We start from the raw sequence: 20,924 nt of genomic DNA on the forward strand, positions 1-20,924 counted from the left end.
GTGTGAAATGAAAATCTTGAGAAAAATTGCGGTAGTGACGAGAATGGATAAAGTGAGAAGTGAAAAAATAAGCAAGGATCTAAATTTGAAAATTTGATCCAAAAAAATGAGACAAATCAACTAAGAAGGAACGAAAACTAGTCAGTGAAAGTAATATGAGAAATTGTGACAGGAGAAAAGAGAAGAAGAGAAAGATCGAGAAGGACGTGCAATTGTGAAATAAATGACACACTAACCAGGAGGTCGCTTTTGGAGAAGAGTCTGACACCGTGGTGGACGGCTGAATTCCAACGGTGGAAACGAAAAATTCACAAGGCAAGAATCACAGCTCAGCAGGAACGGGACAAGAATAGGAGGCAGAAGCTCACGGACGAATTCAAGAGGACCAAGATGGAGTAAAAGAAAAAGATTAAGGAGGCGACACTTCGATCTTTCCGAGACAAGGCAAGGAATCCGGAGGATCCATAGGGCTTGGCACACAGGGTCCTTTCTGTCACGCGCAAAGGAGGAGCGACATCGTGGGCGACTGTGCAAAACGCATCAGGGGCATGGACTAGAAGCCGGAAGGAAACCGCAGAGGCACTCATCAGGAAGTACTTCCCAGAGGACGACGAGAAAACAGACACTGCTGGGAATAGGGAAACTCGAAAGGCACAACTCGAATGTAACGAAAACCGAGATAAAGAACTGCAGATAATCATCCAAGGATCGACAGTTTCCAAGTGCGGGACTCCAACATCTTGAGGTAGCTTGGTTGTCGAAACCAAACGGATGGGATTTTAGGACGCTATCGAGAGAGCCGTGAACAAGATCAGGAAGGCAGAAGAACAGGGAAGCCACTTTTTAATGGTCGCGCTAGACATCAAAAACACATTCAATTCGGCCTAGCATCCCAAGCTGAAGAAAGGGCCGCCGCACAGCGGCTGCCCAGGGGATTTGAGAAGAGCCGTGGCCAATTTCCTCGAAGAGAGGAAGGTCACTTCCGAGGGGATGAGCATCGAGACAAGGAGGATCGTGTTTAGGGCCAATTATTTGGCTGCTAATCATGTAGGATTGATTTAAGTAAATCGACCAGGTGGAGGAGTTCGAAGGAGTGGAGGTGGAGGTGCAGGCGTACCCCAATGATCAGCTCATCATCATCAGAGGTACCTCTCTACGACGGGTTGAAGTGACATGGGAAGCCGTGTGGGAGGCCTGTCTGCGGTGGTCATCCGCATGGGGGAGACAGGCATCGAACCGGCATTATCGATGAAGTAACTAGGGGTTATCATCGACAGAGGTCTGCCGTGGGTGGAACACTCCAGGTACGTAGTCGGAAAAATTTCAGGGGCAGCACATCGAGTGAGGGCTGTGGCGGGTAGAACCTGAGGAACAAACCCACGGACTCTCAGACAGGTCTATGATGAGGCGATTAAACCCACTCTTTTGTCCGCATCTGAAATCTAGGGACAGCGCAGGATCAAGAACTGTCTGCAGGCAGTGCAGCGGCCATTCCTGCTGGATATTACTAGAGCCTACAGGACGACGCCTAACGCTACGGTAGCCGTGCTGGTGGGAAGCACACCACTTTGGATCTAGGCATAGAAACGGCACTCCAGGTCTCGGGCAGAGACCACATCCGGCGGAACAGAGGAGGAAGTGGATGCAGCTTGAGCCGCTGGAGACGCGAAGAGAAACATGGATTTTCAGAGATACATTGAGAACGTCGGGGTAGAAATTGTCAACATAGAGAACGGGAACGAGGTGTCAACGATCTTAAGAAGACTCCCAGACGACTACCCCGTGCACATGGCTGAGCTATGGGCACTGGGAATGGCGGTAGGTTCACTTTCAGGAGTGAAAGGAAGAGTCATCAATCTAGTCACCGACTCCAGGGTTGCTCTAGATATGGTGACGAGAAGAAAAGGAGAAACGGCCGATGCAATTTTAAGAGATCTGCAGAGGATCGAAGATGAGAGCGCCAAGGTCAAACTTTAGTAGTCCCCGGAATGGCCAAAGCGGACCGGACAGCAAGGAGGGCCAGAGAAGAACCTGAAAACCACCCCCATGTGGGAGAATACTAAAACGGAAGGCGTATTGGGCAGCCATGGTGAAATTACAGGAAAGCGTGGACTACAGAAGTCACGGGGTGCCACACCGAGAGACTGATTCACCACGTGGACGTTGGCCTCAGAAGCTCACAGGACATGGCCCATTCAAACGCTATTTCCGGAGGTTTAATGTCAGAGAACGTACGAGGGAATGCGGATGTGGAACAGAAGAACAGGAGACGGCTTTGCACCTAATGGAGGAGTGCCAAGGAGAAGAACAAAGGAGAACCAGAGAGAATTTTGGAAGAGGGTAGCAAGAGGCAGGTGGAACGCTTCGTTTTCGTGTTACCAAGGAGACTAAAGAGGAAGAGATCGCAAATTTCAATCTATGGGCAAGCAAAATTGCAAAAGAAGACGAGTTATGGTAGGCAGAAAGAGATCGGGAAAGAAACGGAAGGGGAACAGGAAGTTGGGGATGCCGAAGAAAACACGGACGAAGAGGAAAACAAGTAAAATGATTAAGTAAAAATTTGGTAAGTTGCATGCATGGGGATCTATGCAAGAAGGGGAGAATGAAAGAGAAATGAAAGAGGAGCCGCAAGGGGGACGGGAAATCGAGTTTTTTGAGGTACCCCCAAAAGGCATCACCAAAGCATCACACTAACTAGGAAAGTTTTGTACAAACGAATTAAAAAACTTTGTTTCTCACTGTTACAAAATATTCCAACCGATCGAGTAACAAATGTTGAGAGGAAATATTTTTTTTATTTAGGACCAGCATCCTGAGTTGTACTACTTCCATGTTTAGATGCTTTAAAACCAAATAAAAAAAAAATGATGTCATATATCAATGTTTACACATGAAAACTCATTTCTTCCAAATATTATAGAACCCTATTCTTGTGTATATTTATTGGTTTTTTCTTTAGTGGACAAGCCGTACCTATGAGAAACAAAATATAAAACAATTTTTTGTGGTAGAAATTGTTATCAAGTTCGAGTGCAATCAATACGATTTATATCTCTTACTGATTAAAGGTAAGCAGACAATGTTTTATGTGTTAAAAACAACCAGAAAATATTTTGTGACTACAAAATAATTTAGCACAAAACCTTTAATAACAAAACCTGTACACACACACACACACGTTATCGCATACATTACTGCCTGCGATACAACAGATAACATTTAAAACATGTTAATTTATTATTACTTTTAATTAATATTGTCAACACGGCAGGTTTTTGAGAGAGCTATATTACACCAACGCACGTTACTCCTTTCTCCCAATAAACGGCATTCTTTAAAAATGTGTCCATAATTAAAATTATGAGAGCGACGACAATTAACTTTTGTATTCATTTGGATGGATATTTAAATTTTCTCTTTTACGCAACATTACCTAATAAATAACGATCTGTGTTATTACGGTAAAAATTAGAAATATCAAATCAAATTATATAAAACGTGTCAACAACTCAAAATATTTATTCGTTTTTTTTGACCAGCTTTCATAAGTTTTGTAAAAATGCATTAGCCAGGATGAATTCAGCGTTTTCCTCGTTCCTTCCTCGACGGGTTCTTAATTAAAAACACAAAAAATTAATCTACATCCGCATTGAACAACTATCAAACCCCGGAAATCCTAGGAAATTTTAAACTACGCTTTGGTCAATTTATTCTCTCATTATTCATTAAAAAAACGCTATGCAAAAAATACTACAGAGATCGCACAAATTTTTGAACTCTGAAGCTGTCTCCTGCAAATTCGAAAGCACAAAGCAGCCTATTTTAAGTAGAGATTCCAAATTAATGTTCGTTTCTGTTAGAATCCTAATCATTTCTAAGTGATTCAGGTCTGTGACAAGAAAACACTCTGACAGACATTTTTCTTCACTGTCATAAAGAGTGGCTAGTTTCTTTAGCTAATATTTCTTGATGTTTACTCCAAATGAGTAAAATTCGTCGGTCTAGTTATTGTCTGCTTGCGATGGAGCAGCATCACCTGGATATAGATCGAGAATACTATTTTGTTTATCGTGATTTTATTTTGGAATGATCTAAAAATAAACCGCTGAAACTTTTTCTGCCATAAATAATTGGTTATTTATAGACGAAGTAGAGGTGTCAAATTAGACGGTTGTATTAAGGGAGGTTAAAGGGCGACGACAAATATAAAATGTACGCCCCTGCAAGAAATAACCTGCTCCGTTTTTACGTAGGTATCTTGCTTCCATAGACACAAACTACATAGATTGTACAGGGTCAGACTTAATTACTGGCACTTTCAGTGGATTATGTAATTAATTAATTTAAGCTTTTCCTAAATCAAATGACTTATCACAATATTTAAAATTGGACTGTCAATTTTCAAAAGGATTTTCAAACACGTGGTGTCAATTACTAGCTTAACAAAAGCGTTTTTTTTACCATTAATTTATTTATTCTTTCTTTTTGCCCTAGTATGATTACTAATTAATAATTACTTTTACTTTTGTCAACACCAACTTTTAGCGGTGAATACGTGTTTTACGTTTGCTGGTACCCAGGGATTTATTCGCTTGCAGTGCAGTTGGACTATCTCGTCTAATGTGTTTATGTAGTCCTAGTTAACCCATTTACGACCGGATTTCTCGTTTAACTTCGCGGCGAATTGTGTTGGTAATCGCAGCTTGAACGGACACTTCATGTGGATTTTTGTTCGTGTTAGTATCCGTTAAAATTGTTGTTTATATGGCTTGACGATGTATTTTCTTGTTTTAAGGGGTATTGTTCTCAGAATTTAATAACATCTAAAGTAGCTAAGCGGCTGCGGCGTCTTGTTGGTTATTTTCACGTTTCTTCATGGAGGAATTCGTAATTGTCGCTTGTGAAAGCAAACACCACACTTTAAGCGCTGCTCTTTTTTGAGTATTTCTACAAAAATTACATTCTACGTCGATATAGTTGATGAAACTGTTATCTTCGATTAGCCCGTTTTAGTTATTGTTATGTGAGCAATTTGGTGTAAACTGAAGCACTTTTGTTTCATTCTGGTTGCAAATTTGTCTCTAAAAAAGCTTTCTTTTGATATATAACGTGTAAGGCTCGGATTGTATACAAAAAGCATATTCAGAAAAAGATGTTTTCTGGCCATATAACTTTTTTTGTCGTCAAGTTGCCTCATAATTCCCGGTTGACGCATCGAGAATCATTTATAATCTGTCACATTACGGCACGATTTCAGATTCTGGCACGATTTATAGTGCCATAAAACGGTGTCATGGAAAAAAAATGGTACACCATAGAGATTTTCCACAAGACAGTGGAATTGTTTGAAAAAACGTCATATCAACCAACATGAATTGTCATTTGTATTTTTATTAAGGTGAAAATAAAACTGAGATTTAGAAATTAAAATTGATGGTCTATTGCCGCTACTTCGACCACAAAATGAAATATGATATTCGTTTATAATGCAGGATTATGGCACTCATGAAAAAACTTTGATTCGTGCTATAATCCTTTGCTATAAATTAGGAGTAACTAATATCATCACATACTATTTTTAAGCAATGGACTTTAAAAAAATGCATATTTTACATATTTTTCAATTTTACTGCATATTTATCGATTAAATGCATATTTATGCATATGTAAGAGGAATTTTTAATGTAGATCTTAAAGGCGACAAAACCAATCAGTTCTAATTATTATTCACCCCCAATTAAGACACATATCTCAGATACCGAGAGTGTATTTTGAGGGCAGTGAGTCAGAGTCTGTCAGAGTGAGTATAATGCTCAGTAATTGGAGCTTGACTCTGTTTGAGCATGCTATTCAATAATAATAATAATAATAATAATAATAAAGTGGCCGATGGGCGTGAAGGCCCAACTATGTTAAGATGGTCTAACAGGGCCGGACTCGGGTTGAGTGAAAAAAGCCAAAGCGTTGGGTGTTAAGGTATTGTTAAGAAAAGGTGGCAGGTTAGGGTGAACCTGTTCATGAGAGTAGAGCTGGGGCGTAAAATCTCCGACAGATGCCATGGTATGTACCTGGACACTGAGGGTGTACTCAGGTGTTCTGGTTGTTGACCGACCGATTGTGGTGGTGGTGGCAATCGAATGCAACAGAGAATACGTTTACTGGTTTAGGTTGGGAGATTAACCCGGTTTCTGGAAGAAACATAGTGACGTATGGCCTTGACAGTGCTCTTTCAGATAACTCGACAACGTCATCAGGAGATCGTGCGCCGAAGACGATGCTGTGGGTTGGAACCGTTGATTGACAAGAAGTGGGCTAGGGGGTGGATTCCAATTCACTAAAGTATCTAAATTGGTAAGCTATTAATGTCCTCGGTAGTCGTTATGGTGGACTAACTTAATATCATGTGCAAAACCAAAACAGCAACAAATAATAGGTTCTAGCAAGTCATTCACATAAATATTGAATAGTAGAGGTCCTAGGTATGGACTTTGTGGAACTCCGGATGTTGAGACAAATTCATATAAGAGCAAAAACCATTGTAAAATACATGATTATTCGATAAATTGATTAAGTCTATGAAACAAAACAGAATGTGAGACCAAATTAAATGCTTTAAAAAAGTCCACGTAGGTATTTAAGGTCTACCTGGGTTTTGTCATCCAAAGATTCGTAATAGTAGATCTGCCATTAATAAACCCATGTTGCTTTGGAGAGAGGTAAGACTTCAAACTAACACAAATGGATCTATATATTTAACACTTGTTCCATGACCTGAGTAAAGTTTGATAAAATGGAAATCGGACGGTAGTTATCCAAGTAATGCGGATTTCCTGATTTTTCAAAAATTTCCAACAATTACGAAATATTTCTAATTTTAAGGATACATTTATTTTTAGAGCTAGAGGTTTAACAAACGTGATTTGCAGCTATGCACTCGCTATTAGGTCATCACCAGTTGTTAATTTGGGTGGAAACTTAGACATGTCTAATTAATGAGTTCTTCTTGAGTAACAGACTTGACAGCAAAGGAAATAAGATTGGTAGCAGTGGAGGCCCACCAGGCGTAAGAAATCCATAAATCGTCCATCGAATTTATCTGGACTTACGACTTTTTTCAAAATGCACAATACAATTTTTATATGCACTGGAAATTTGCAATTTGATTAAGGATCTTAACCTTTATACATTGTAAACCCCTTCTATATGCTGATGATCTAAAGATCATCAAAGTTATTGCTAACGATAATGATTGTAAATCACTGCAAAGTGACATAGATATAGTGGTTAGTTGGTGCATTAATAACGGCTTAGAAATAAATCGAAAAAAATGTAAAGTCATGACTTTTAGTAAAAAAATAAAAAATATAGTAAGCAGTTATTATATAAGCAACGAGGAAATTGATAGATGTAATGAATTTAAAGATTTGGGGGTTATAATGGATTCTAGTTTGTCTTTTGTGCCTCATGTTAATTATATAGTTAACACTGCCGTTAAAATGTTAGGTTTTATAAATCGTAATACACGTGAGTTTAGAAGTCTAGAATGTATAAAATTGTTGTATAAGACTCTTGTTCGTAGTAGATTAGAGTATGCAAGCGTAATATGGAGTCCTTATTACAATGTACATATCAATGCAATTGAGCGTGTTCAGAAAAAACACTTAAAACATTTATATTTTGTAATGTCTGGCACTTATCCTTATAGGAATGTATCATACGATAGTCTTTTAGATCAGTTTAATATGCCAAGCTTAAATTCGAGGCGAACTTATAATTTACTTGTATTTTTATATAAATTAATTCATAGTATTATTGATAGCCCTGTTTTACTTAGCAATGTTAATTTTCAGGTACCGAGTTATGGAGTTCGCTCCTTTACTAGCATTTCTTTTGAAACGCCTAATACGAATCAGCATCTACACTCGCCACTTTTAAATATGTTTCGTTATTATCACAGCGTTCAAAACAACGTCGATATTTTTGAATCTTATATTATTTTTCAGAATAGAATCAAACTTTTACTTGATACGAACTTCTTTTAAGTGAATTTATCTTTAGTTTGTAAGATTGTATTCTTTTTAATACCCTACAAAAACATTTATGTTTGTTGGGTTATAATAAAATATTATTATTATTATTATTATTATTTATGTTCAATGGAGTGAACCATGCTTCTAGGTTTCACCCATTTTTGTTGATAATAATTTTTTAACCGAATATTACGCTTAATATTAGACGAAAACAACGGTGAAAATTTAGAAAAACGAAATGTTATTTTAGGAATCAAGTGCCAGAAGAAATGTCCAATCAATGCTGTATAATTTAGAATATAGACTTGGAAAATCATATCTTTGATTTTTTGATAAAATTTCGAAATGCATTTCGTGTAGGTACCTAACCAAAGATTGTTTTTAACAAATGTAAAGACACTAATACAATAACAGTTGCTAAAATTGGTGTTATTGCCGTTAAAAATCTAAGGCAAAACGTGAAGTAGATTCTAAAATATAATGTGAGAAATAGTAAAAAAATGAAAATTTAGATATATGAAAATTCTGAAAAAAATCGACTAACAACGAAATTTAAAACAATAAAAATCACATTTTAATGGATGCGGAATGATACGAAATTTTCCAAATTCACGTACCGACTCTTGAGTTGTGTCGTTACAATGTGATTTTTATCTATTAAAATTTCGTTGTATGCCGATTTTGCCTCGAATATTCACATTTTTTTAATTTTATTTTTCTGCATTTATTACAACATATTTTAAAATATACCATAGATTTTTAACGTAGTACCCATAAAGAGTACTAATTCTAACAATGAAACTGTAATGTAATTGCATTCATGTGTTTAAATAAAAAAAAAGCTTTATTTGTTGGTTACAGAAAGCGTGTTTCGAAATTTTCAGTAAGAGAGATTTTTTTTTATTATTGAGAATTTTGCAGTTGGTCTTTGACGAAGTAGTAGTTAATACATTGAAATTATTTTTTTTATGAAAATAATGAATAAGAAGTCTTTTCTTCCCGTTAGGTATTTTTCAAATCAAATCGTGCCTCAAACAATGCGTAAATGCGGCATGTTTCAGTTAATGTGCCGCATCCGGAATATCGCTCGAGTTTCAAAATTTTTAACTCAAAGTCAAAAACAGTTGCCAAATACTCCTTCATTACAAAAAATTACTGCTTCCTCTGGTAAATAATTCCACATATTAATAACTCCGTTGGGCCAAAAGTGTGTCTAGGGAGTGCTCTAAATTGTGGTTTCAAAATTTTTTTGAGATCTAATGAAATAATAACACCAAAGTCCCTCTGATAGTCCATGGGGGTAATTTAAATCCTGCGATATTATAGATGAGCTTGGTATTATTTCTGCCTAGGTGAAGCACAATACACTTTGTTTTATTCAGTGGCAGTAGCTATCTTAAGCACCAAGCAAAAATAGAAGAAAAAAAGGTTATAGTCGGTTAGAGGAATAGCATATAATTTGGTATCATCGCGATTTTTGTAGATACGTGAGACGGTAAATCAGCGACGTATTGGAGAAACAACAGTGGACCTAAAACGAAGCGCTGAGGAACTCCGCTTACGACCGGTCGACTTTCCGACAGACTATTACCTACTCTAACACAAAATTAACTTTTGGAGAGAAAAACATCAACCCAAGGCAACAATTTCCCTCTAACGCCAAAATGTTCAAGTTTCAAAAGAAGTCAATTCATTGGAATCTTTTCGAAGGCGCGGGCAAAATCTAGATAAATGACGTTAATGCAATAGTTATGATCCATATTAAGAGTACAGTCATTTAAACAGCCTAACATGGATTTTGCAATTAGGATCCGCTCCTCGGCTTACGACGAATAAAAAAATGATCAGAATTGAGATAGGGCGGGTGGGCGGAGTTTATATTTTGTCTCAACAAGAAACTTAAAAATAGGTAAAATGGTACATTTTTGCAAGGAAATGTGGTTTTCACAATTATGGGGCGAAGCCTAATTGCAAAATCAATATTTCCTTATACAAATTTTCCATGTTAAACATGTTTTAAGTTTCATCTTGTGAAAAGATGGCTATGTATGTTAGGAAAAAAAGGCAAAATATAAGCCCCGTCCACCCGCCCTATCTCAATTGTGATGATTTTTTTATGCATCGTGAACCAAAGAGGCGGAGCTTACCTAAAAAATACTTATTTCTTTACAAGAATTTAAAAATATGTTTTTGAGTATTGTGTTCTTCAAAAAATACTAAGTATATGAAGAAAAAAAGGGCAAAATATAATCCCCGCTCACCCACCCCTTTTCAATTGTGATGATTATTTTTATTCTTAGAATCTTAAAACACTTTTAAAATAGTAAATTTTTGTAAGGCCATATGGATTTTGCAATTAGGATCCGCCCCTCGGCTTACGACGAATAAAGAAAATCATCGGAATTGAGATAGGGCGGGTGGGCGGGGTTTATATTTTGCCTTTTTTTTCTTAATATACATGGCCATCTTTTCACAACAAGAAACTTAAAAATAGGTAAAATGTTACATTTTTGCAAAGAAATATGGATTTTGCAATTATGGGGCGGAGTCTAATTACAAAATCATTATTTTCGTATACAAATTTTCCATGTTAAACATGTTTTAAGTTTCATGTTGTGAAAAGATGGCTATGTATATTAGGAAAAAAAGGTAAAATATAAGCCCCGCCCACCCGCCCTATATCAATTGTGGTGATTTTTTTATGCATCGTGAACCAAGGAGGCGGAACTTACCTAAAAAATACTTATTTCTTTACAAGAAATTAAAAACATGTTTTTGAGTATTATGTAAACTCAACTTCACAAATGGTGTCGGAAACTTTCTCAGTTAATATTTTGGGTAAATTGATTGGAGAAGGTTCAACAGTAAATGACGAGGAAAAAGTATCAGTAAAAATGGATGCAACTTCTGCAGAATTATCACACATAGTACCATCCTCTTTTTTTAGCACCGGTATACTAACTTTTGTACTAACTGATCGAATATATTTGAAAAAACGTGTATGGTTGTTGAGATCTAGCACTAGCTAGTCTGTTCGACAGTGCGTTTGAAAAAGATCTATCTATGATTGTAATAGTCCTCGACATTATTAGATTGCTTATATTTGTTCCAAATGCGCTTGAGATTAATTTGATTGAGTTGATCCATGGTTTGGCAGGAATCTCAACACATACCTTGACATAGGAGCATCTAAGTAACATAGATGACTGTAAAATAAGCTCCAGGAAAAATTAGGATTGTTTAAATAATTGATAATAGGTAACCGAAATTCTTTGACTTCACGTGATAAGAGATCTTACTTTATACATGTCTTGTAATTGTTGTAATCTTGCGCCTTTTTACTACCTATATGCTTTTCGATTTACACAACTTTTGATTCTAAAGTTTTTATGGAACTAGAATGATCCATCATTACCCCATGATTACTGATAGATTTGTTGCATTTAACGATATCAGATTTCAATTCGTCAAATTTTGCATCTAAATCAGTTATTAATTTAGCATGAGCATCTCGAAGAATGCTGACTTCTTTAAACAACGATTGTTGCAATGTAGATTTTTCATTTAGTTTAATAACCATTAGCGTTTCAAAATGATAAACCGTAAGAAAATGCAAAATTATACAAGGAAAAAAACTGCTATAATTACAGACCTTCTTAGAAGGGATGTAGCAATTTTCACCGATTGAGGTTGAATGTTAACTCTAAATATAAATATTAATAATTAAAAATAAATAATAAAAATCGTGTCATCATCAAACATTACAGTTTCGACATTAAATCCTGTAATATTACTTGGCAAGTCGTTGATATTGTATACTTGAAACAGAAGAGGTTCTTTGATAGGATTTCAACAGATCCAAACCCACCCCATAATACTCAAGCTTTGCAAGCAACTAAGAATAAGGAACACAGTCAAAAGCTGCTTCCAGATCAGTGGATATTCCACAGACTTTAAATTTTTTATTAAATGCTTCTCGAATATGTTCTAAAAGCTTGCATGCAGCATTTATAGTACCGAATCCTCTTCGAAGTCCAAACTGTTCTTTGGAAATTATATTGTTTTTATTGAAATAACTTATTGTTTGTCCTTAAATATCTAACACTTTCAAATATTCTTGTGTGGATGATGTAATTAGTTTCGTTGTAAGGTAATTTTTCAGGCGTCAAATTATCATGATCGAAAATAACTCCCCGAACACAAAAGCCATTAACCCGAGTACTTCGACAAATTCATCATTTTTAAATTCACCCTGCATCTTTACACCGCTTTCCTAAGTAAACACGGACAGCATCTCCACACAACAACCCTTTTAAAATCATCGCTTCGAGTAGTCTAATGCAAGCAAATCCATCTCTTGAAAGCTACAGCAAACTGGACTTATTTGCTCGGACTCGAGCATTGTGTCCGCTTTGTGAGTCGCTCTTTAACAATAATTCGAACATCATTGTTTGTTCAATCGAGTATGCGACGTGAAGCTCTCTTACCGGATCCCTTCGTCGATTATCCCTCAGACTGAGTCTCTGCTTCCAATCCCTTTTCTGCGAGGAGTCCGAACTGAGGGATCTCAGCATCGGATTCGACTGCATCATCTGGAAAGAAAGACAATTTGTTATTGAATCGAATTGGCTAAAAAGGAAAAGTCATCACAACGACGAGACGAATAATATTCAAATGGACGCCGATTTAATAATAACTTTTCGAGTGTTTTATCTCTAGTTATTGTTCGAGTCGATGGCTGTCGGGCGAAGACAAAAGAGCTCGGAGAGGTAATAAAATTTGATTGATTGTTGAATTAAAAGCGCGAGTTTTCTTTATCTACGCGCACACACGCTAAGTATATGGTGTTTTTTTATTTAGTGCGATGGAAGTCGGAGATTAAGGTAAATGATTAGTTTACTTTGCACTCCTCGAACGCAGGAATTTTAAATTGAAAATGCGAAGACTGCGGTTACTTTAACCTGAATAACCAAAGCATCAATCACTGCGTTAATGATAAAACCGTTTTATATCATTCTTGATCATAAAAGGTGGAAATTGGTTTTTCGAGCATGAAAACAGGGCTCTTAATGCATGGACTATCTGGAAGAAATGATAAATGTAGAGGTTGCGTGGAGATGTTTACAATAGGTGATCCCGAGTGTGTGTAATTCTATTAAAGATATATTGTGTAACCACAGGCATCTTCTGCAATAACATTTACGTTTTCAGCGATATAATACGTCTGAAGAAGTTTTCCACTGAATCCATACTCACATAACGTCGAAGAATCAACAAAAAAGTCACTGGCGTTAAATCCAGTGATAGCCAAGCAGTTACAAAAATTTAGACATTAAACGCAAACAGAAACAGTCATGATGTTGATACTGCGAAATTTAGAGTCATAAAATAACACAAAGACGCGAAAGATACATAAATAGCAATTAGGATGGCATTAAACAAAGTCGAATCTAAGTGTTAAAAAATAGTTATAAATACGAAACTACTCACGAAATCAAAACAGTTTTATTCCTTGCCCACGTGACAAAACACGCTTTTAACTGCGCTAATAAAACGAAATGAAATTGTCATCATTTACACTTTGAAGTTGAAAGAATAATCAAAGTGTGAGAATTCTTTTTGTAATATTTAGAGCGTGAAGGATCCGTGTTTATTTTTGTTGATTTTGCATTTTTTTTTTTCAATTTTAAAAGCGTACGTTAGGAAATCAAACATAAAATTTAATTAACGATCAGCAATTTAAATCCAATTTAAATAAAGAGTAGTTTGTAGAAGTGTCTTAAAATATATTTTTATTTTTAGCGGGAAATGTAATGAACTGAAGAATTTATGACTAATCCTGTGAATCAATTATTGTAACATAAAATGAATAGGTACCGAATGACAATGCAATATTTTTTGTACATCAAGGGGTGCGACCCTTCAGACAAAGCATTAAAAATTGGTTTTAGCGAAAAAAATCCAAGTCACTTTAGAGTTGTTTTAGGGATACTACCTGTTAATTTTTGTATCATTTCCTAAATAATTTTTTTGATGTATTCTCTTCAGAGGTTGTTTTTACTTCCCGAATGTAACCTAACCTAAGGAAGTATTGTAATTTTAGAACCCCTAGAATACCAAAAAATTGGTCTCTCTTTCTGTCATCCGTCTGTGTCAATTTTTATTAGGCAAATAATCTTAGCCATCTTTTAAACTAATATAAATGGAGCCCGCACGAGAATAAACTTCTGCCAAGATTTATTTTCACGAATACTTTTGTATCAAGTTTTAATTACCAAATTTGCGAAAATATTTATGTTAATTTGTGATGCGAAGCAACGCATGCAATGTAATAAACTTTCCAGTGGTATATAATTAAACAATAAAATAAAATAGAATAATAGTAATAAACTGCACAACCTGTATATTAAAAAGGGGTTATTAGAAATAAATTTAAAGACACAAGTTGTGCGAATGCGAATATTATGCCAAAAATAACAATCGATTTTAAGAAAGCTGCAGCTGTCTCTGGAACCATTTTTCTCTGCTCCTGTTACACCTTCCCTTCCTTTAGTCAGTTATCAAAGTTAATTAAAATTAAAACTAATCGTGCCATCATTCACTCACTGTTATGATGTGTTTAATATACAAGGTATTTCATATAAGACTTATCCTTCTAAACTTTTATTTATCCGGCTTTGTATTACTTGAAAAAGAATATCCCAATTACTGGATATGTAAATGTCTTTTTCATACATCTTACGGTATCGTAAGCATAGTAAATAAAAATTTATGTTTATTCTTCCCAAAAACTTGATGACGTCATTTCAAAATTATAAATCGTGTCTGAAATGTACAAAATATTTTGAGGTTGCACCAATGGATTCACATTTTTACTTCCCGACCCTAAGCGAAGTTAGTTTTTCAAGATTTCTCGACGTTTCATGACCCTTAGAGTGCGAAAAAGGTGGTCTCTGTCGGGACCAATTTTTTACAAAAAAAAAAATCAACAGCAACCAAAATTCTAAAATTTATAATAAAAAAAGGATTCACTAAAACAGGAAAACGTAATTTTCTCTAAAAATTAAAACGACACCCTGTACATCAAAAGAAAGCAATTCAGAAACTAATTTGCAACCAGAAAAAAACAAAGGTTGTTTAGTTTACACGTCAAATCGCCCTCATAAAACGGATTAATGGAAAATAACAGAGTCGTCAAACTTGGTTGAAAGTCTCCAGTAAAAAATGCAGTGCTTAAAACGTGGTCTTCGCCATTACAAGCGACAAAGAGGAATTCCTCCAGGAAGAAACTTGAAAATAACCAACAAGACGCAGCTTAAGCACTTCAAATCTTATTAAATTCTAAGCCAACACAGCCTCTTAAAACAAGAAAATACATCGTCGAGACATATAAACAACGATCTTAGTGGAAAGTAACAAGAAAAAAAATCCACATGAAGTGTCCGATCAAGCTGCGATTACCAACACAATTCACGACAAAGTTAAACGAGAAATCCTGTCGTAGACGGGTAAACTAGGACTACACAAACACATTAGACGAGTTGAGCTCAATGAAATAAAAAACGAATAAATCCTTCTGTGCAAGCGAACATAAAACACGTATAGAGGAAACATTTTGCAGCAAATTGTACTTTCCTCTCAAGTTGAGGATTATACAAAAACAAAGGTTAATTCGGCTTTTATTCTCATTTATACATATGATATACTGGGTCGCTGGAAAGTATCGAAACGGTTAAATATATTAAGAACCAATTGTACAAATCCACTGAAATTAGGTATAGGGGTACAACAATAATTATTCGTTAAAAAAATTTTTTTTCGCTTCACTTGTTTTCGAGATGCAAGGACAACTTTTTTTTTAAATGGCACTACCATATAATTAATGCATTTTTGAATAGATTTTTTTTTTTGGTTTAGTGAAGATCTCAAAAAAATGAGACATAATTTAAGTTTTCTTGACGATCTTCATAAATTTAATCCGTGTGACGATCTTAAAAATGTCAGAAATGCCTACAGGCTTTGTATCGTAATGCTATAAAAAATGCCAAAGTGGCTGCTAATAACTTAATCATTAATTCCGCCGCGGACAAACAAAAAGCCATGCCTAGTCCTAAGCTTGATCCTGTTGTTTCTCTTTGTTGTTAATAACTGTGATATTATTTGTGTCATAACTATTTTATTTATGAGGAAGTATCTGTTGTTTTTGTACACGATGTCATTGCAAGTTTGGAAACCGAGTCCAGCTAGGGATATATTCGGTTTAAATGTAGAAGTACTAAAAAGTATTAAAGCAAGCTTTATGCATACAACTTACATCCCCTATGCTGCAGACTACTAACTTCCTTTCTGACTAATCGTATGCAGAGGGTTAGTTTTGCGGGAAAACAATCTGAAGACATTTCTATTAAGTTAGGCATTCCTCAAGGGTCTATATTCGAGCCGCTGTTATTTAATGTTCGCAAATGATTGCGCTTCACATTTGAAAAAGGGTGGCACTATTTTATATGCTAATGACACTAAGGTAAAAGTCCCAGTCAGTGATAGGGTCCCAGTGGGTGATCAAACGTGTAAAAATAATTGTAAAATAAGAATTGTACAGCAGAAATCCGTAAAATCTTTATAGAAATATTATCTTGAAGATGTCTGTATAAAATCTGCATTTATTTGACTTTTGTACAATGAGGTATTGGTAAATGGCAGTCTTAATAAAAATTTGAAGTCAATTTCCAGCTCAATTTCACAGCTTCTCTTACGTAGATCGCTAAGCAAGTGAGTACCACGATAATTTTATTATGTGGCTTTTTAAGCGTTAGTCAAATTAATGTTAGTACTCCTAGCATGTCATTATATGTTTGAAAAATCATTTAAAATATATTAATTCTCAATAGAATCAGGTTATAATCCATAATGCAATTCATCTACTGGTACTCTTGCAGTGCTTACCAGGTACCATTTAATGGGTCATTGAGGATTAACGCATTATACCAGTTGATGATGATTCCAAAATTCCATTTTTGAAAAGAGTAATTTTAATGAGAACGCTCAAAGTTTTGATAAATATGTTGAAGAAATCACAGACAACAGAACGTGAAAATCAAAATATTCAAGTTCTTCCAATAACTCCTGAAAAACAGAATGACAAAATATTTCTTAAATAGGTGTATTAAATTTATTCTTCGATATACAATGACAAAACATTGACTTATGTTTCATAGCCTTTAAAAAAGTTTCTGGTCGGGCCATAAACTCCGGAAAAGAAAAACAGAAGGGAAAAAAGGAATTGTCCAAAGCAAAAATTCATTCTGTGGCGAGCTCTTCGGACTGGCAGATGTATCATCGGAAAAAAGAAGATAAAAAAAAACAAAAACTAGAACGAAAGAGGTTACACGAAGAAAAGCAACAATAAAAAGAAGCAAATACTTTCAAGAAAGGACAAAAGGTCAACAAATGACCCTACCAAAGGAATGATTTTGTTATTATCAAATATGAGGAGATGTACTACCTGGAACAAATTTTAAACATAGTTGATCAAAAGATCAGAGTCAATGTGATCTATAAAAGTGGCGTCAACACGGAGGCCCAAAAATGGAAATGGTCGGTAGTTAATAGACTGAAATTTGAATTATCATCTACTACGACAAGACCAATCATTCACTGGTGCAGAACAATTTTCGGTATATCATCTACTAGTACAATTCATTATTTTAACTTTAATTTAATATTTCTCATTCAAATGATGATATATTTACTTAAAAAAAAAACTTTTGCAAAAATGAGTCATAGACCCACATATCAAATTCGGTACAAAAGAGCAGAAATGAATTTTTTACGGGATTTCATTTTAAGGGATCTGCTTAAGTTATCACCCATCGGGACTTTTACCTTATTCTGACCAGCAGTGAAAAGTGTTTCCAAAAAGCAGCAGAAAGCGATGAAAGATCGCGATTACTAGCTTTGGATTGGTTCAACAGCAACAGCTGCGCAACCATTAAAAATAAGTGTGTCAACATGCATTTTACTTTAAAGCTCATGGACACTGCAAACTTAGATGTACAAAATAATTCTGGCAACAATATCAGGTCCATACAATGTGGTGTCGCCCCCAGAACAATTCTAGCACCCACCTATGATGGTCAGACGCCTTGGTCATCGTACAAGAAGCAGTTTGAAGCAGCACCGACTCTCTGCGAAGAAGATAGAAACAGATACAGGGCCGTAATTTCTGCCCTAGAACTTCAATTTGGAGATGAACATCTGAAAAAAGTTTTTACCGCCCAAGTCAAAACAAGAATACAGAAAGCGCGGGAATCTTTACAAGAATTTGAAGCAGATTGTTACGTCTTGCATGCTCCGACGCACCACCATCCGTCGAAGAGAGGTTTGCGACAGAAACATCATCTGATGCCCTAATTCGTGAGTTGGAATTGGAGGCGGTGTACAATCCTTCAAGAACGTGCCACAAAATCAGAGTGGCAAAATTAGAGACCGAAGAAAATGACAAGTTAGAAAAGCTGTTGGAAAAGTTCTCACAGCAAATAATAAATTGCCTAGCTCAAGGACGAGAAAAACATGGAGTGTTATAGATGTGGGCGGCAGAGACATTTCAAACGCGATTGTCGTGCTCGATCACTAGCTCCAAAAAGAAGCACACAACACAGATCTCCCCAACGAAATGTGCAAGAAAACTAAAAACAGCCAGTACTTTCGGGGAATGTGCTGACTGGTAAGAAGAAGGCCCCCAGGGAAGTAAAAATAGGCAGTTTCACCAAAGGCAGATTAATGGGACCTGCGTGGCAATCACGATCAATCCTGCGTAGAGGACTCTTGACAACTAAAGATCTAAGGACTACGCCCGAAACAATCAGATTGAAAACCGTCATTCAAGAGTCGACGCCAATCATGGGTGAAGCATAGGTAGACATCTGCATTGGTTAGCTGAAAACATCAGGCTCTCGTGGCTAACATTGTAGACGACTCTATTTTGGGAATGAGTTTGATTAGCTGTCATGGATTGACAGTCGATCCAGTGGAGAAAGTCCTACGTCTTAGCAATGAAGAGTTTATCCTGAATCAGCGCAGTATTGAATACAAGCCTGTAAGACTGATCGCGTGTCAGAATGTGAAAGCTAGAGGGAATGCAGAAACGATTGTTCCAGTCAGGGCAGAAGTCAAACCCGGATTTTCCCTTAGCATTATTCCACCACCACACACCCCCAAGAAGACCAGCTTTGGCAAAACAAGAGGAATCCGAAGAACTGGTACGAAAAATGTTGGACAAAGGCAGACTACAGGAAACTAAACGAAAGACAGTTACCCGCGTCCAAGAATTGATGACACGCTTACAACATTATCAGGATCTGCCTGGTTTTCCACGTTAGACCTAAAAAGCGGCTACTGTCAAGTTGATATTCCTCCAGAATTGGATGGTATTACGAGGGCTACCATGGAAAACATGTTTGGTTTATTTAGACGACATTAGGGTAATAGGAAAGATATTTGAGGAGCACTTGACCAACCTGGAAGAAGTATTTAATCCAATGAAGGAGAGAAACTTGAAGCTGAAACCGAAGAAATGCCTCTTCTTCCAAAAATAAGTAGAATTTCTGGGGCATATTGTTTCGGCAAACGGGATCAAGACTAGCGGAACAAAGATTAACGCATTTCGCGATTGGCCAAGACCAACAAATAATCACGAAGTCCGGAGTCTCTTGGGATTATGTCCGTACTACAGAAGATTTGTCAACGGGTTTGCTGATATTGCTACTCCTCTGGACAAGCTGACGGATTTGAAGTCTGAGTTTAATTGGACTGCTGAATGTGAGGCAGCCTTCAAAACAATGAAATATGCACTATGCTCTAGTCCTATTCTGTCCTATTCGTAATCATCGAGAATGTTCATCTTGGACACGGACGCGAGTAACATCGGAATAGGTGCCGTATTGTCACGGATGCAGGACAAGTAAGAAAAATTCGTCGAATACTTCAGCAGTGTACTTTCGAAACCTGAGAACAACTACTGTGCCACCAGAAAGGAGTTGTTGGCAATCGTCAGGGCGGTTGAACATTTCCACAAATATCTGTATGGACGGGAATTCTTGGTTAGAACCGATCACGCAGCCAAGGACAAGTAGTGGCTAGATGGCTTGAACGCCTCCAGCAGTATCACTTCAAGATCCGACACAGGGCTGGTAAACTTCACAATAATGCAGACTCTTTGTCAAGAAAACCCTATTAGAACTGTAAACACCGCGATAAGACTGATCAGCGTGAAGCGTCGCTCAGCTGTGGGAGGACAACAGACGCAGAAGAAGCCGTGGATATCTGACCGCTCCTCAAATGGTAGGAAGATGGGGTAGAACGACCAGGTTGGGCGGAAATATCAGACGAGTCACCCTGTTTCAAGGCGTTATAGGCTCAGTGGGGCCCTGTGTGTCGAGAATAGACTGCTTAAGCGAGCTTGGGATAGTCCGGATGGGAAACAAACCACCATGCATTTGGTGGTTCCGGGCATCAAAATCAAGAAAAGCACAATGGGAACGGCGGTGCTCATTTTGGAATTAACAAGACGCGTTTTAAAGTTAGGGAGAGATTTTACTGGGTACGTTGTCGAGAGGACGTCGAAAACTGGTGCAAGAAATGTACGACCTGTGTAGCGATCAAGGGACCAAGGACTAGTACATAAGTACATAGATAGCGATTCCTTCAGCAAATGGCCCGAAGCTTATGCCATACCGAACCAAGAAGCCACGACGGTTGCAACAATGCTGATTGACAATTATTGGATCAAAAGGTTTGGGGTCGCAATGGAATTACATTCGGACCAAGGCAGAAACTTCGAGTCAAACCTATTCCAAAGGGTTACTGAAGTACTAGACTAAGAATAGGAAGACATGG

General features: G+C 36.7%; 1 protein-coding gene across 5 annotated transcripts in view; it reads right to left on the minus strand.

The window, feature by feature from the left end:
* The window catches only part of LOC135130705 (uncharacterized protein), a 573,502-nt gene that overhangs the window by 282,611 nt on the left and 269,967 nt on the right, over positions 1–20,924 (minus strand). For all 5 annotated transcript variants that reach the window (XM_064058149.1, XM_064058144.1, XM_064058145.1 and 2 more), the window contains one exon: positions 12,518–12,622. In XM_064058149.1, the coding sequence (XP_063914219.1) occupies positions 12,518–12,622 (105 nt within the window). The remainder of the gene's footprint in view (positions 1–12,517; positions 12,623–20,924) is intronic.

Source organism: Zophobas morio, unplaced genomic scaffold (genome assembly GCF_036711695.1).
Source record: "Zophobas morio isolate AGI-343-1 ecotype UQ-CSIRO unplaced genomic scaffold, CSIRO_AGI_Zmor_V1 ptg000017l, whole genome shotgun sequence".
In the NCBI taxonomy this organism is placed as follows: Eukaryota; Metazoa; Arthropoda; class Insecta; order Coleoptera; family Tenebrionidae; genus Zophobas; species Zophobas morio.